We start from the raw sequence: 16,080 nt of genomic DNA, 5'->3' as shown, positions 1-16,080 counted from the left end.
ATGCGTATATATGTGTGTGTATGTTCTGTTTAAATGTGTGTCTAGCTGGCATACGCAGAGCTATACACATACAGTATATCAGGGCTGACATTTAGCGCTTAGCTCTGGCACTAAGCTTATTAGCCAAACTCCAAATATCAGCACAATCTCCCTCCCTCCTAGCACTCTGTTTCACCCACTTCTCACCCTGACATCTTTCACCATTCTTCTCCTCTGAAGGCCTCCTATCTTCCAACATGCTTTCTTCTCCTTGACTTTTTTCAAATTTTCAACCTGACTTTGCTCACACATGTGACTCTTTGCACACTTTTTTTTTTGGTCTCGTTTCCTTTCCCTCCTGCACTTTCACTGGAGTCCTGTTGATTGCAACTGAAGGCTCCAGCACCTCATCAACACATACAGGCCGTCGAATGCACACACACACACACACACGCACACACACACACGCACACACACACGCACACACACACGCACACACACACACACACACGCACACACACACACACACACACACACGCACACACACGCACACACACATGCACACACGCACACACGCACACACGCATACACGCACACACGCACACACGCGCACACGCGCACACGCACACACACGCACACACGCACACACGCACACACATGCACACGCGCACATGCACACACACACACACGCGCACACACACACACACACACACACACACACACACACACACGCACACGCACACATGATAAACTACAAACTGAATGGAAGGACAAATTAGAAAGTGAGCATAAAGCAGTGAAAATGGCAGAATGGAAAGGCGCAGTAGATGTTTACTGGAGCAGGCAAAATAAATTGAATTGAAATCATACACTGTATTGATGTTCAGCTTTCAATTATCCATTGATGAGACGGAGACAGTGAGACGGACTGAGAGGGAAAGAGAGCCACTGCGATAGGTGGAGAGAGGACAATGACTGAGAATGAACGAAGGGCGGGAGGAGGCTTCTTTTTAGTGGCAATAACATTTCAATCAAGGACAAATGTACAGTATATACTAAGTGTTCTGTAATGGGAAACAGGATAATACAGCAATACACAGAAAGAGAGCAAACACAGCAGAGATGGACAAAGAGTGAGGTAATCAGATGCAAACTGTAATGTGCAAAAGTTCTGCAGCATGACAACAACACCAACAGACAGGAATAAAACAGACTTATAAAGAGATATCTTCAGCAATCTCAACATCATGAGGTCAATCTGGGAATACATGAAGGAACAGAAGGAACCAAGACAGCCTAAATCCACAGAAGAACTGTCGCCAGTCCTCCAAGATGCTCCGAACAACCTTCCCGCCAAAAAGTGGGAGTTCACAAGAGATTTTTATTGGATTTATGTGTCTGTTTACTGAACTTGGTGTAAAGTTAATTCATACATTTAAAAGAAATTCATGGCATTTTTTGAAAGCATCTTTACATTACATTTAGTGCTTAAGTGTTTACATAGTATTGTATACTAATTGTGAACACAAATTTTAGTATACTGTCTTTTCAATGAGCAAGAATTCAATTGTTTTATACTCATAACTTTATAATAATTGCACCATTGGACATCAATCAAACTACAACAACTTTAGTAAATTGCCACTTAAAATGAATCAAGAGACAGCAAAACGTTTTTGTTATTGGTTATTCCACCAGAAAATATTTGCAAAATTTAAAATCAATTAAACTGTGAAATTAAAATGACACTGCTTCATAAAGAGAAAGCATGTGTTTGCCTCACAATTAAATACTTGTTATTTTAATTTTAATTTGCAAGATCTATCTAGACACCACCCACAGTTAGTTTAATGTCCTCCGTCTGCAGCGTGCAAATAGAGTGAATAAATGAAGGAATGAAAGAAAAAATTGAATGAAGGAATAAATTAAGGAAAGAAAGAAGGTTGGAAAAAAATCCATCCGAAACCTAAAGCCACTAAAAAAAAGTTATTTCTTCCTAAATGCAATCATGTTAGAGGGGATTAGAACATGTCACAAATTCAACTACATGACTGGTGTTCTCATAATCTTCCAAGACATGGCATTTGTGTTAGTGTGTGAGTGTTTGTGTGGCTGTGTTCCTGTGTGCATGTATTTTGAAGAACATCAGTCCATGTTGGACTGACATGCTTCATCAGAGCATCAGAGCATCTAGGTCAACATGACATCGGACAGAGAGAAAGAGAGAGAGAAAGAGAGAGAGAGAGAGAGAGAGACGGAGACAGAGGGGGGGAGAGTGGGAAAAAGAGAGAGAGGAGAAAAACAAACATAAAGTGACTTTTTGGTGCAGATGAGAGAGTGAGAGCAAGACATTAAATGGATGAGAGCAGGGGAAGGAAATTAAGCTGCACAGGAGCAATGTGAGAAAAAAACCAAGGGACAGAGATTAAAAGAGGGAGATTGAGGGGTTGGGTTTATTCCTCTCATTTCCACACTTCTCTCCCGGTCCCGTTCCAAGTATGATTTGAGCCCAATTCTGGTGTTAAATTATTAGCGCAGTATTCTTTATTAAAGGCACATATGGGACTCAAAGCAATCCAATATTCAAGAAATGAGACGTGGCACGAGGTGCCGAGAACATTTTTATATGGTTTAGTTAATTGAATTCTTATAGTAGTGGGTAGTGAGTGGTGGGTCTCTCCACCTAAAGGGATTGGAGTTTGCACTCTGTCAGGAGGTTAACATTTTTTAAAGTGTCTTTTTTTTTTTTTTTTACTTTGTTTTTTAATTCAAACTAACCTGCCAAGGTTACCCTCTTTGTCTCTTCCTTTGTCAATCGCCTCTGTACTTTTTTTGTCCTCTTTTTCTGCAGCTCTCCAATTACAAACACAAATCATCTCCTTTCTCCCCTTTTGTTTAATTTGGCAGCCAGTGCTTAAGCTCCATAATGAATGTTTCCATCTTCCGTAATACCCAGATTCTCTCTCTTTGTCTTTTATGCACATACACCACACACACACACACACACACACACACACACACACACACACACACACACACACACACACACACACACACACACACACACACACCACACACACACACACGTACATACAGTAGTAGACCCTTTCCCCTCAGCGAGACATCATAGGGTATTGAGTGGTTTGAAGGGAACATAAATCACTTTTTGATCAGCTTGCTTGCTTTCCAAAAACCACAAAACAACTGGCAAAAAAATTAAATAAAAAAAAAGTCTTCATTTACTCAGGTCAGATTTGCCTGCCTTAACTGTAAATCACTTCAGAACCTTTTCATTTATTTCACACCTTGCTCTTTACCCCCTTCAAAGTACTGCAGTGCTGTGTGAAATATTCCCTCTAAATTCCAAATGTGAATAGATCTTCCCAGCGATATATGGTCAGATATGATTTTTTTTGACACTTTTCTGAGAATATAGTGCATCTAGTTCTCCATTCATGCTTCAAAGAGGGAGCTTCTGGGTTTTTGACATTACAATTCATTGGAGAGGAGAAACAAGCAAACAGTTTTTTTTTACTGGCAGTGTTTCTGTTGGTCCTGGCTGAGTGCTTGGCGACGCCTTGACAGTGGTTCCACATTGTTGCTCTAACATCGGCTAGATTGATATGAAGCCTGGATGGTGCACTGCTGGTTTGCTTAGAGTGAGCACGAGATAAGAAGGGCAGTGGCAGATGCACATATTAGTGTTGGCATGCAAACACACGAATGCCATAAACCTTTAGGCTGTCATGTGCAGACACTCGTGCACAATAAAAATGACTCTGACATGCATACCCTTGGCTCTCTCTTCTTTCCTGTTGCATTCTATGTCAAAAAGATACACAAAAGAAGCCACACACATCTGCGTTCTTTACTCCCCCCACAGCGTCTCTCTCTTCCTCTCTCTCACACAACACACACACACACACACACACACACCACACACACACACACACACACACCACACACACACAAACACACACCACACACACACACTCATGGACACATTCCCCCCATCAGTATTCGGAGGTGATCAGTATTCTGAACAGCTTTCCAGGTCAGCCCGGGACGCTGATCCATCAAACCCCGACACTGTGTCGCTCTGTATCTACAGCAACCTTCGCCGTTAAAGAGGAGCACCGACAGTCCTCTGGTCACCAGGAAATTGACTGTGTATGCCTGAATGACTCTTTGCCTGTTTGGCGTGTGATACTCGTATTACTCATGATGTGCACATTGTGTCACATTGTGCATTCATTTTAGACCAAAAAAAACCCCGATGTAGTTTGATTACTTGGATTAAGATGAGCCTAAATTTAGGTTAAGGTTAACATAAAGTTTAGGATGAGTTAAGTGGTTGTTAGGATAAGTCTCCAGGAAATTATTGTAAGTCAACGTAAAGTCCTCCAAAGTGATGGAAACAACCCCTGCATGTGTGTGTAAGTGTGTGTGTTCACATTCAGAGATATCCTTCCACATGCTGACAGACAATTATTCATGCGCATAGAGCAGCACATGGCTCACATTCAACAAATAATTCATATCTTATGGCGGATGTACCATTTCATCCAGACACATTGCCAAGCTCCCAGCAATCACAAAAGAAGCACGTGTGGGTGTGTGTGTGTGTGTGTGTGTGTGTGTGTGTGTGGGTGTGTGTGTGTGTGTGTGTGTGTGGGTGTTGGTGTGTCTGAACGTGTGTGTTTGTTTGGGTGGGTGTGTGTCTATGTGTGTGTGCGCATTTGTCTGTTGCAGCTATCTTAGCGTGTCTCTTTGATCAGCCTATAAAAGCACTGAGGCGTGGCTAGATAGCCTGGACCAACACACTATCGCTCCTTTGCTCCCTCTGAGTCTCTCCCTCCTCCTCACTCACATTAACCGTCATGAACACACTCAGACACACTTTGAAACACTCTCCCATGTGTAGCTGCATCTCTCCCCTCACCCAGCGGCTATCAGGAGAATTGTGCTGCCTCCTCAGCTTTATCTATCAGGAGTGGCGAAAACATCAGTTTATCTGTTTGCCTCTTTGTACTTGAAACTGTGCTGAGCTGAAAGTTGATGTACAATCTTACATCACAAAAGTGACTGTGTCAGTTTGCAAATATTGATATTTCACTGGACAGCTGCTGTGTTAGTGACTATTAAACCATCACAAACCGGGAAATAATCTGTTTGCTTTTCATTGAAGTCACATCAACAAACATGGGAACTTGGGAAATGGGATTTTGACTTTATCACAATTTTGCAAAATGCATTGAGGATGTTTTCCCACCTCCCTATTTACTTCCCTTTTCCTCCCCACCCTCTACTCTGTGCCTGTTTCTCCACTCCAGATAAGTATATTCATGACGCACCTGTCTAACTACGGCAATGACCGACTGGGTCTTTATACATTCGTCCACCTGGCATCCTTCCTTCGCTCGTGGACAAACCTGAAACTCCACACTCTCCCACCCCTGCAGCTCGCGCACAAGTACTTTCAGATTTTTCCTGAACAAAGGAACCCTCTCTGGCAGGTGTGTTTGTAATGGTATTTGTCCACATGTACTGGCTTGTGTGTGTTTTGAGATGTTTAGACTGTTTAATCTGTGCTTTTTGAACAGATTCAAACCAGAAAAACAAAACCCTGAAATATTTTGCTGTACACATGATAAAGAATTGAAATGATGCTTAAATTTTGACAAGTTTAAATTTGCTGTCTCAAAAACAAATAAAACAAGGCAAGATGGACTGTTTAGGGAGTGTTTTCTCTGCTTTATTATGGATTTTGCAGTGATTCATGAATTTTGTTTTAGAAAATGAAAACCTGAGGATTTGACTGAAAGATCTTTACTACTTTTTGACTTTTTTAATGGATTGTTTGAGTACATGCACATTGTATGCATTTATGGTTTCTTGTAAGCTAATGCAGGCTGAACATAGTGTGCATGATGCAAAAAGCAAATCAGAATTTATTCTTTATATGTATGTACATGATTAATTTAACCTCTGATCCTTTTCTCTATGCCTCTGTAGAACCCATGCGATGACAAACGACATAAAGACATCTGGTCTAAAGAGAAAACCTGCGACAGATTACCCAAGTTCATGGTCATAGGGCCCCAGAAAACAGGTAAGATACACACGAACCCACACTCACACATGCACATGCAACAAAAGAGACTTCCTCTGTGTGCCCAGGTGTCTCGATCCTCCACATCAGAGCCTATTCATTTAATCCCCCTCGCTTCTATGGTTCTGTCAAAGGGAGACAAAGGAGAAGGCTCCTACCTCCTTTCTTCCACCCACATGCTTTCTGCTTTAGATGCGTAGAGATACAGTACAGAGCTCCCATCCTCTCCCTCTTTCTTTTTCCTTTGCTTCGTCTGGCAGGAGCTTATTAAAAACGTGTATGCATGACATGAGTCCCAAACGTTGCCTACAAGTGATTTCAGGAATTCTAATTGCCGGTGTTGCAGGGTTAGAGGTGAGAAAGTCCACCATAGCTGCTAATTAACCAGGTGATAATCTCCCAAATGGGAGCGGGAGTTATTGTAGCAGCATTACCTGCCCCGCAACAATTACAGCACTATAATTCTCATTATAGTAGAGGGTATGTCAGAGATGTTGGAGCAAATAGGAAACAAGGTGAGGGGGAAATGTGTCAGGATGTGTGGGAGAAAGTATGAGGGGAGCTGGGTGAAAAGAGAGCTGCTGGGGGCGAGACTGGGGGCATGACCAGAGCCCTAGCGCTGATTGGTGTCAAATGGTTTTGAATCATTTGATGGGGAGGCCAATGACTGCTACAGACACACACACACACACACACACACACACACACACACACACACACACACACACACACACACACACACACACACACACATAGTGAATTCTCAGCAAGATAAAAATCTTGTGGGGGAAAAAAAAAAAATCATCCAGTATGGATCAGTGGATGACAGTTCACACACATGCACTCACTGATCCACACTTACACACACAGACTACTCTCAGCCGAGCAGAATTAACGAGCCTGTTATAAATTATGCCCTTTCTTCCAGGAACGACAGCACTTTATCTCTTCCTACTCATGCATCCCTCCATCTCCAGTAACTTCCCCAGTCCAAAGACGTATGAAGAGGTCCAGTTCTTCAACACCAACAACTACCACAAAGGAATTGACTGGTGAGGTCAAACAAAAACACACATTTACCCGTCTTTCAGTTTCTGTCTTTGCCTTTTATTCGTCGGCACTTAAGGTGAAATGAAAGATTACATTACAAAGGTTGTGTGGTTGTTGTCGGCTGCCATGTGTCTTGAAGACGCCGGTGATACATTAAGCAGTTCAACAACATCTTCAAAAAGATCTCTGAAGCCTTCAAACATAAGCCAAAAGACATATGGCTGCCTAAATTGACCCATAAATGGGTTACTTAGCTGACAGAGACACAGCTGGTGCATTCTCCAAAGTCATCCACAAAGACTTGACGCTGAAAATTCTTCATTAAACACTTTAAATTACATCATTAAGTTTATTTTATAATCATTGTCTAAGATAAAGGCTGTAACTTTGTGACTTTAGAAGTTGTTTCTGACTTTGGAAAACGTGTAAAAAAAGGTAGCTGTGTGCACTCTGGGTGACCAAGTTTTCAGTAATCTTGAGTGTGTGCATTTGTGTCTGCTGTCTCAGGTACATGGAGTTTTTCCCTGTGCCCTCCAATGTTAGCACGGACTTCTTGTTTGAGAAGAGCGCTAACTATTTCCCCTCAGAGGAGTCCCCACGGCGAGCTGCTGCCCTGCTGCCCAAGGCCAAGATCATCACCCTGCTAATCAACCCCTCCGACAGGGCCTACAGCTGGTATCAGGTAAGTAGCGTACACAAACACACAGAGAATATATTAGATGCTCGTGATTGCACGTGTATTATTTTAGATGTCTACATCTCTGTATGGATTTTAATTGAGTTTTTTTGTCTACGATTGTACTGGACTGATTTGTGACTGCAGAGTTAATGAACCTGATTATCTATGTATTTATCTTTGCGTCTCAATAAAGTAAATGTTACAAGATCTTGAAATCTTCTTCTTAAGCCTGTTTGATTAATGAGATGTGAATGTCAACAACGTGCCAGCTTAAACACTATGTAACTGTCCACAAAAAAACTCTCTCATGTGAAGATGTGAACATATTAATCAATGTGTAAGACAATGAAATAGACTCACAGTCCAGGGTCAGTTCTTTGAGGCTCATTTGGTAATTGTGAACCCTCCCCAGCATCAAAGAGCTCACGAAGACCACGCAGCCCTTCGGTTCACCTTCTATGATGTCATCAGCGCGAGACAAGGAGCTCCAGCTGAGCTGCGCTCCCTGCAAAGCCGCTGTCTCATCCCCGGTCTGTATGCCACACACCTGGAGAGGTGGCTCACGTATTACCCTGCCAACCAGGTATGCACACTCACTGATACAGACTTGTAAACATGCACATGCAAGCAGACAGTTTCATGCAGACAATCACATGAAATGTTGAAGCCTTGTATTTACTCAGTAATATGGAAATTGTGGTTTTGAAAACACAAATAAACATGAGATCAGAGAATTTTTTTTTTTAATTAACAGCTTTTCTGGTGTTTTTTGTGCGTATAATAGGGGACACTGAAGAAAAAAAAATATGTACAGTGTTTTGCATGATCCAAAATGTCCTTGTTTTTGTTAAGATGTAAATACATGCAATAACACTTTGCAGATTGCATGTAGGAATCACCAACGGCTCATTTGTCCCTGAGGAAAAGAGAAGAGTGATGTAATAAATTGGCTATCAGAGTTTAGTTTTCTAACTTTTGAGGCTATCATTAAAGAGGATCCAGTAGCACTGAAGCATGCGCCCTGTATAATTAGCTAATACCCCATGTTACATTGTGAATGTAATTGTGTGTAGGTGATGATCATAGACGGCCATCAGCTCAGAACAGACCCTGCAGCAGTGATGGAGGAAGTACAGAAGTTCCTGGGCGTCTCTCCTCACTTCAACTACTCCCAGGCTCTTACGTAAGTCTCTCACTGTGTGCCAGCTCCTCTCTCTTTCTCTTTCTCAGGTAAATGTAAGGGCACCTTTCACCTGTCTACCTGTCGTAGAAATGATAGTACAGATGTAAACCTGTAACAAGACCCCAATCCCAAAGCTGTGTGAAGTCTGACATCTACTGGTGACAAATGAAGCACTGAGCTGGCCATCTCCTGGTTTCCAGTCTTTGTTGCCAAGTGGCGTCGTTCTCTAAAAAATACAACAGACGGTGATATCACATGGCTGTTTGTTAAGACCTGTTAAAGGTCCAGCTGCACACAGATTTGGGTTTTAGATTTTGTCAGTATTTATAGGAAAGAAACATTTTTGTGTGCTCGAAATAGACAGAGAATAGAGGATATTTATAAAAGGACACGAGACAGAAAAAAGAGAATATAAACAAAACAGAAGAAATGGGTGGCAAAATGATAAGTGGGGGTATCTGTTTGATGCATGCAAATGCAGAAGGCATGGCCAAAATTATTTGACATAACGGCAAATTAACAAAACAATGGGGTGTCAAAACGTAACAATTACTTCTTTGTAATGCATTAGTTTTGTTAAGGAAGTCTGATATATATTTTGAGTTCTTAATTAACGATTGACTCTTAGATTTGGTTTACAATCATTTTTAGGCATTTATTTTACTTTTATGTGTGTAATCATGAATGATATTTTTATTACATAACAAATGCATAAATTAGTTTTCGCAACAACATTTATTTGTCCAATCTTGCCAAAAGTCAGTCAAGCTTTGAAGCCTCAGCCTCCTGAGTGTCAGCCTACAGAGCCATGGCTGTCCTCATATTTACAATCTTCTGCTTCTCTGTCTGCGTTTAAGCTGTCTGAAAAAAAATTCAAATATCAAAAGGTTAGTCTGCTGTGTCAGTTCAAAAGAGCTAAAATAGCAAAGACATCAGGCCAAGTAACCAAAATAAATAATGAATCAAAAACCAATGTGTTGAAGTCTTTCACAGCAGATAAAAAATAAATGGGCAGTGAACAAGTGAGGAATAATTGTTCAGCCAATAGCCAATGTCTACAGCCAAAAACCCTTTTAGTATACTGGAATTTCTGTTCCTGAGGGACATTCTCAATAGCTATTACGAGAACAATTTATTCTGTAATGCAGATGTAAATAATATATTGTATAACAAATGTTTTCAAATATTAATATGTATAAAATATTGGATGCCTAAAATTTGAATGTCAACCAAATTCTCCAGAGGTTTGATACAAATCAAGAACATTAGCTTTTGCCACATGACACTCTGTTTCAACCTATCCTCCATTAGAGATGTTGCATGTGACCTTTACGGTTTGGAGGAGTGTTAAACTGTTTATCTCTCAAGCACCACTCATCAGAATGCAATCTGCCTGCGAGCCCTCAAGTCTCGAGACAGGGACATCCAGAATTTGTAGCTCAGATTGGGACAGAGACGGTCTTGAATCACAAACACACAACCATATGCATACAAATAATTTGTAAAGAGATGCATTTTGACAGAATAATAAGGAAGATGTGTGTGTGCGCATGAGAGTTTGTGTTTTTGGCTAAAGACCGAGTTACACAAAAGCCTAATCTTTCTTTTCTCCTCATTCTTTTGACATGGCAGCGGTCTGACAGATCCTCAACACTGCAGCCTATTTATTTAATCCCCCTCTCCTTTCTTCCTCCTGTCCTGTCAGAGGAAAACTGAAGAAGAACCACTTAACTCTTTTCTCCTCTTTATTCACCCACTGATGCATGCAGATAAATAATTATTTGCAACTTTCGATCACTTTGACATAAGCCCCTATCCTGACTGCCGGTAACAATAATGTAAATCTTTTTAATTTTTTTTTAATTTTTTTTTTTTTTTAATTTCCTCTCTCTTTTATCTTTACTTTGTACTAGTATAATGCAAAAACAAGCATAAATATAAACATATAAATGAAAAACCAAAACGTCCCATAGAAGTGCTAGAAAATTAAATTAAATAAAAAAAAAAAAATCAATATTATACGTTAGCAAGAGAAGCAAAAGTACATGCAAACATAGGGCATATTGACAAAGGCACTTTGCTTTGAAAGTCACCCACCATCATCTTCTTGTCTGTGACAGGTTGTCACAAAACGTCCGGTGGGGGCTGCAGCAGTCTGCTAATAAGAACAAGACTTTGGATTCACAGGAGATGCTCATTCAGGGAACCTTATGGACACATCAAATTCAGCAAAACCTATCTCCCTCTCACATTCATTCATGAAATGTGGTTTCACATTAGGCTCGGCACATTCATGTTTCTTGCTTTGGGAGTCTTGCATCCTGGTGACCTGATTTGTCATTGTGTACCTGGTTGTTTACCTCTCATTCTTGGCAGTCAAGATACTCTTTCACTTGTTTTTGTCTTGAGAAACAAAAATAAGATTGGCTGTATGCTTTTGATTATAGGACAAACCCTTTCTCAATCTAATTCCAGTTGCCGACATTGGCATGTCTTTATACATAATGATATAAACTAATAATTAAGTTAATAACATTTTACATTTTTACATGGCTTTATGCACATAAAGAACCCCCATTGCCAGTGAATTACTGCATTCACCAACCAATTAACTATTCAAATAACTTCTGTGTGTCTGCATGGAGGGGTCGAATGAAAAAAAGAGAAATAAAGAGAGAGAGAGGGTGCATAACTAAGATGACAGACATGAAAAAGGAGGGCAATAGAGACAGAGATGAAACGAGACAGCACAGCAGTCAGAGAAAAACCGATAGCAGAAAAGTAAGAGTCAGAGAGTGTGTTGAATTCGTAGTAACGTTTCTGTCTGGTTTGTGCGTGTAAGATGTCTTCTCTTTTTCAGGATTAATGTGTAAAAGGTGTAGGGCTTCTAAATATTATGGCCAACACAGCAGCACTAAAGTGTATTTCTGAAGCCATTAGTTTAAAGTTTTTTAAGATGTTTCTCGATCTCCCCCTTTCTCATATTTTCTGTTTCTTTTGTGCTTTTCTCCTTTATCAGCTTTGACCCTCAGAAGGGCTTCTGGTGTCAACTTCTCGAGGGAGGAAAGACCAAATGTTTGGGAAAAAGCAAAGGAAGGAAGTACCCTCCTATGGAGCCGGAGGTAATCTTATTTAGTTTTAATTAAAACACATCTATGCTCAGGGAAAACAAGATATTTGCATTGAATGAAATGTTTGAAAAAGAGACAAATAAAAAAAGGAAATACAGCAGCCTGACTGACAGCGACAGGCCACTGTCCCCTCCATCGCTGTGGTTAAATTTCCCACAGGACTCAGCACAGGGGTGGAAACTGTCACCCAATCAGATCCAGCCAGAAACTTACAACCTAATTATGAGGACTCAATAGTGCCACAACACCCGTGAGAGAGGGAGAGAGAGAGAGAAATGAGGGGGATGGGGGGGGGGGGGGGGGGGGATAGGATGGAGGGAGTAAGGTAGGAGGAGAAAATCCAATCCATAAATCTTTGTCCTGGCTTGTGATTCCACGGAGGAGAGACCAGACCTCCAGACAATGAATCACACATTTGCCCTCACATGATGACAAACATATAGATATAATTTGTCTTCCCACATTGGGGGAGCTGTGACCTGGAGGTTGATAAGCAGAGGTTGGGACCGACCGGTCGCTGGCTCAATTCCTTCGTCTTACAGTGATAAACTGAAGTGGTCTTGAGCAAAGCACATAACCCACAACTGCTCCCTGGAAGCTGCAGCTGTCTGGTGGATTACTGTATTAACTAATCAATAAACTATATTTATAACTATTACATGTCTGCATGAAGAGGTCAAGAGGTGTGTGTGTGTGTGTGTGTGTGTGTGTGTGTGTGTGTGTGTGTGTGTGTGTGTGTGTGTGTGTGTGTGTGTGTGTGTGTGTGTGTGTGTGTTCACTTCTCATGGATGGGTTGAATGTAAAGGACTAACTGGCAAAATATACTTGAAAATACATTATTAAACGGATTACTTTTAGTATGTGTGGTTTAATCAGCAGTGCCACAGTGTCACATGTAATTAAACTGCTTGAGTTTCCACCAAGGGGACAGGAGGAGAGGACAGAGGAGGACAGATGAGGACAGATGAGGGAGGAGATAGAGGGAACACCAGGGAGGAGAGAGAAGAGAGGGGGAGAGATGAGGGATGCACACAGAAGAAAAAGACAGATAATGGATATTATGAATCCTTCATGTAATTTTCTTCCTCTCTCTGAACTGTCTTTTCTTAGCTCTGTTCATTCCACTCGGCACTTAGCGGCCCTAAAGTCCTATTGAGGAGAAATAAACTGATCTAAAGATTGTGGGACATCATTAATCTCTGTCTGCTTCTTGTTTGTCCCTATTCAAACTCTTTCTGTTTTATTTCCTCTTCTACATAACCCATTTCCAAACCTTTTTGCATCTCATGTACTTCATCCCTTCACCTGCCTCCTTCCATCGACAACACATCAAATCCTATCTTCTTATATAATTTACTCTCATCTCTCAAATTTAAAAAAATATTTTCTCCCCTTGCTCCTTTGTTCAGGCTCGTGCATATCTGTCCAGGTACTACAGGGAACACAATGTGGAGCTGTCAAAGCTGCTGCATCGCCTCGGACAGCCCCTTCCCTCTTGGCTAAGAGAGGAGCTGCAGAAGGTCAGCAGCATGCTCATCTCACCAGCACAGACATGCAAGTTAAATATCCCAAAACAAATTTACCGTGAATTATACTGAACAGTGGAATATTTTGACTTTAATGCACCAGCAAATTTTGATTAGTTTTCATCTCTAAAATGTTATATTTTTTTAAATTCACGTTTTTGACAATTTGACAATCCCATGGTCAAACTAGGGTGACTTTATCCAATATCCATTCGTATAAAATGATCCACGACAACGGATTGTTTTGACTGTATTTGTGTTATTGTTTTCCATTACTTTTGGGATTTAATCAAAATGTTGCTAAGCTTACACACAGAAATGCACAAAAATATGTATCATTACCTTTGTTCCAACTGAGTGCTGTCCACTGTAAATGAAGAACAGCAACACACAGACGTGTCTATGTGAAACAGATTGGAAAATATCATGACTCCATCATTCATAGTAAGAGCCTGATGAAGAAAATTGGTCAGGACCTTTAAGCTCCGAGTCAAACAGTAGAAAGCTAACAGCAGAAGCTAAATATTTGTGTGGAATTGCTCCTGTAAAACACAAAGGACTTCAAATAGTGGTGAGTGCTGAGAAAAAGTCATCTTCCGAACCAGATTACCTTGTAATCCTGTCAAGGTATTCAAAGCAAGCTTAATGCATGAGGCTCCATAATGTAAGTGGCAGTCTCACCTTGATCTCTGCAGAGCCCCTTTTCTTCTGCAGTGCTCAACGCTGTTTGGATTTTTGTGTGCGTACTCACTGTTTATGAAATCAGACAGCCAATTGTTATGTCTGTTTAGGTCTCCCAGTCCATTCACAGCATGTTTTCTTTCTATTTCCATGGTTTGCATTTAAATCAATAAATAAACAAAGCACAATTAAATGACTTTTTCACACTTTTTTTCCCCCCTCCCCTCTCTGTTTTCCTCCCTCCATCTCCTTCCTCCCTTTACCGCTTTCTGAAGGTTAGATAACCTTTGCATCCATGAGCCAGGGTTAAAGGTCAAGGGGTCAGAGACCAGGAAGCAACCAGGAGCACCTGACCTTCAGATGCACAGTCTGTGGCCTTTTAGTGCACCCTAAGGTGAAGGCAAGGACGGGGTGCCTCGTTTCACCTGGGAGCTGTGACGCTGCTGAAGTGGGGCAGAGGTCATGAAAGGGCAAAGAAAATTTGTGAGCTCAAATCAAACGGAAGAAAGGATGGATGGATGGATGGATGGATGGATGGATGGATGGATGGATGGATGGATGGATGTTCCAGGTGAAGACAGCTCTGAAGAAAGTGGGACTAAAAAGAAGAACCACATTTGAACATTGAGGAGACCTGTGAGAGACAATTTGAGTCTTGGATGCCCACAACCTGTTCTGAACTGCGATGAACTCTCATGCAGACCTGCAGTAACTTCGATGGTTATTAACTTTTGTTTTATTTTTCACCTTTAAATTATGTTGCCAGAACAGCGCTGGTCAGCTGTGCGTGGTTCCCATATAGAAGACTTTGCACTAAGTTCTGTTCCATGTATCTCCATGACAAAAAAAACACACCTGATGTGGTTTGGTTTTACCCTTTTTTTTTTCTTCTTTTTTTTTTGTAAGAGAATCAGCTGGGGGAAATTGCACAGACTCAGAGGAGGGACAGGCTGTTACTTTCCGTAATTGGTTCTCATTGTTTTTTTTAATTAACTTTTTTTTAAGTGAAGCTAGTTTCTGTTAGATCTGGTAGCCTTGTTCACCCTTAGAGATATCAGTCGAGGCTTTCACTGGAAAGTTTGGACTAGAAATGAGTCACTGAAGCAAAAAGCATCGCCCGCTCGTTGTTTTCCTGTGACACGTCACTCAGAAGAGCGCTGTGTACATTTAGCAGTGAATGAGTGCTGATGACTTTCGCTCCAAGGACTGAGGAAACGAGTTTGTTGTAACAAGACTGACCGAGACTCTTTGAGTATCTGCTGTTACTGCAGGCACTTTTTTGTTTTGAGAATGTCTCAACCTTCTTTTTTTCCTTTTTTAAAACCAGTGGCCTAAGTTGTTTAGCTTCAGTTTCAATGAAAAAACTCCTAAATGTCAAACACAAAAACCAAAATTAAAGAAATGGATATGACTGACAGCATACGATGGTTTTTAATGAGCATGCCAACAAACGTGATTCACATTGTGCAGTAACATAAACTCGCACACACATCTGTGAAGTCACATTTGGTCTAAATGGTTGACAATGGACTGTTTTGTCTACTGGTAAGTAAAAATACAAACATGGCAGTTTGTGTCTGTCAAGTTCAGTTCCAATTCAATAACATAGAGTTAAATCATGTTCAGATTAATCAGCAAGGTCATTTCACTACTCCTGTTTTCATCAAATGCATCGCAGAGCAGCAGTGTTACTGAGTAGTAAGTATTGTACTTTTTACTAGAAATTCACAAGTCACGCA

General features: G+C 40.9%; 1 protein-coding gene across 3 annotated transcripts in view; it reads left to right on the top strand.

The window, feature by feature from the left end:
- ndst3 (N-deacetylase/N-sulfotransferase (heparan glucosaminyl) 3) overlaps positions 1 to 15,752 on the top strand; it is a 42,381-nt gene extending 26,629 nt beyond the window's left edge. For 2 of the 3 annotated variants that reach the window (XM_069167737.1, XM_069167738.1), the window contains exons 7-15: positions 5,313 to 5,495; positions 5,995 to 6,091; positions 7,020 to 7,143; positions 7,649 to 7,823; positions 8,233 to 8,403; positions 8,894 to 9,003; positions 12,023 to 12,125; positions 13,544 to 13,654; positions 14,622 to 15,752. In XM_069167737.1, coding sequence (XP_069023838.1) covers positions 5,313 to 5,495; positions 5,995 to 6,091; positions 7,020 to 7,143; positions 7,649 to 7,823; positions 8,233 to 8,403; positions 8,894 to 9,003; positions 12,023 to 12,125; positions 13,544 to 13,654; positions 14,622 to 14,651 — 1,104 coding nt within the window. In that variant the 3' untranslated portion in view covers positions 14,652 to 15,752. Of the gene's footprint in view, positions 1 to 5,312; positions 5,496 to 5,994; positions 6,092 to 7,019; positions 7,144 to 7,648; positions 7,824 to 8,232; positions 8,404 to 8,893; positions 9,004 to 12,022; positions 12,126 to 13,543; positions 13,655 to 14,616 lie in introns of all 3 variants that reach the window. The other variant, XM_069167739.1, reaches the window with a different exon arrangement.
- Positions 15,753 to 16,080: the final 328 nt, after the last annotated feature.

Source organism: Embiotoca jacksoni, unplaced genomic scaffold (genome assembly GCF_022577435.1).
Source record: "Embiotoca jacksoni isolate LCO1_2020_lvr unplaced genomic scaffold, fEmbJac1.0.p SCAF_4, whole genome shotgun sequence".
NCBI lineage: Eukaryota > Metazoa > Chordata > Actinopteri > Embiotocidae > Embiotoca > Embiotoca jacksoni.
This window is presented reverse-complemented; position numbering and strand designations above follow the sequence as displayed.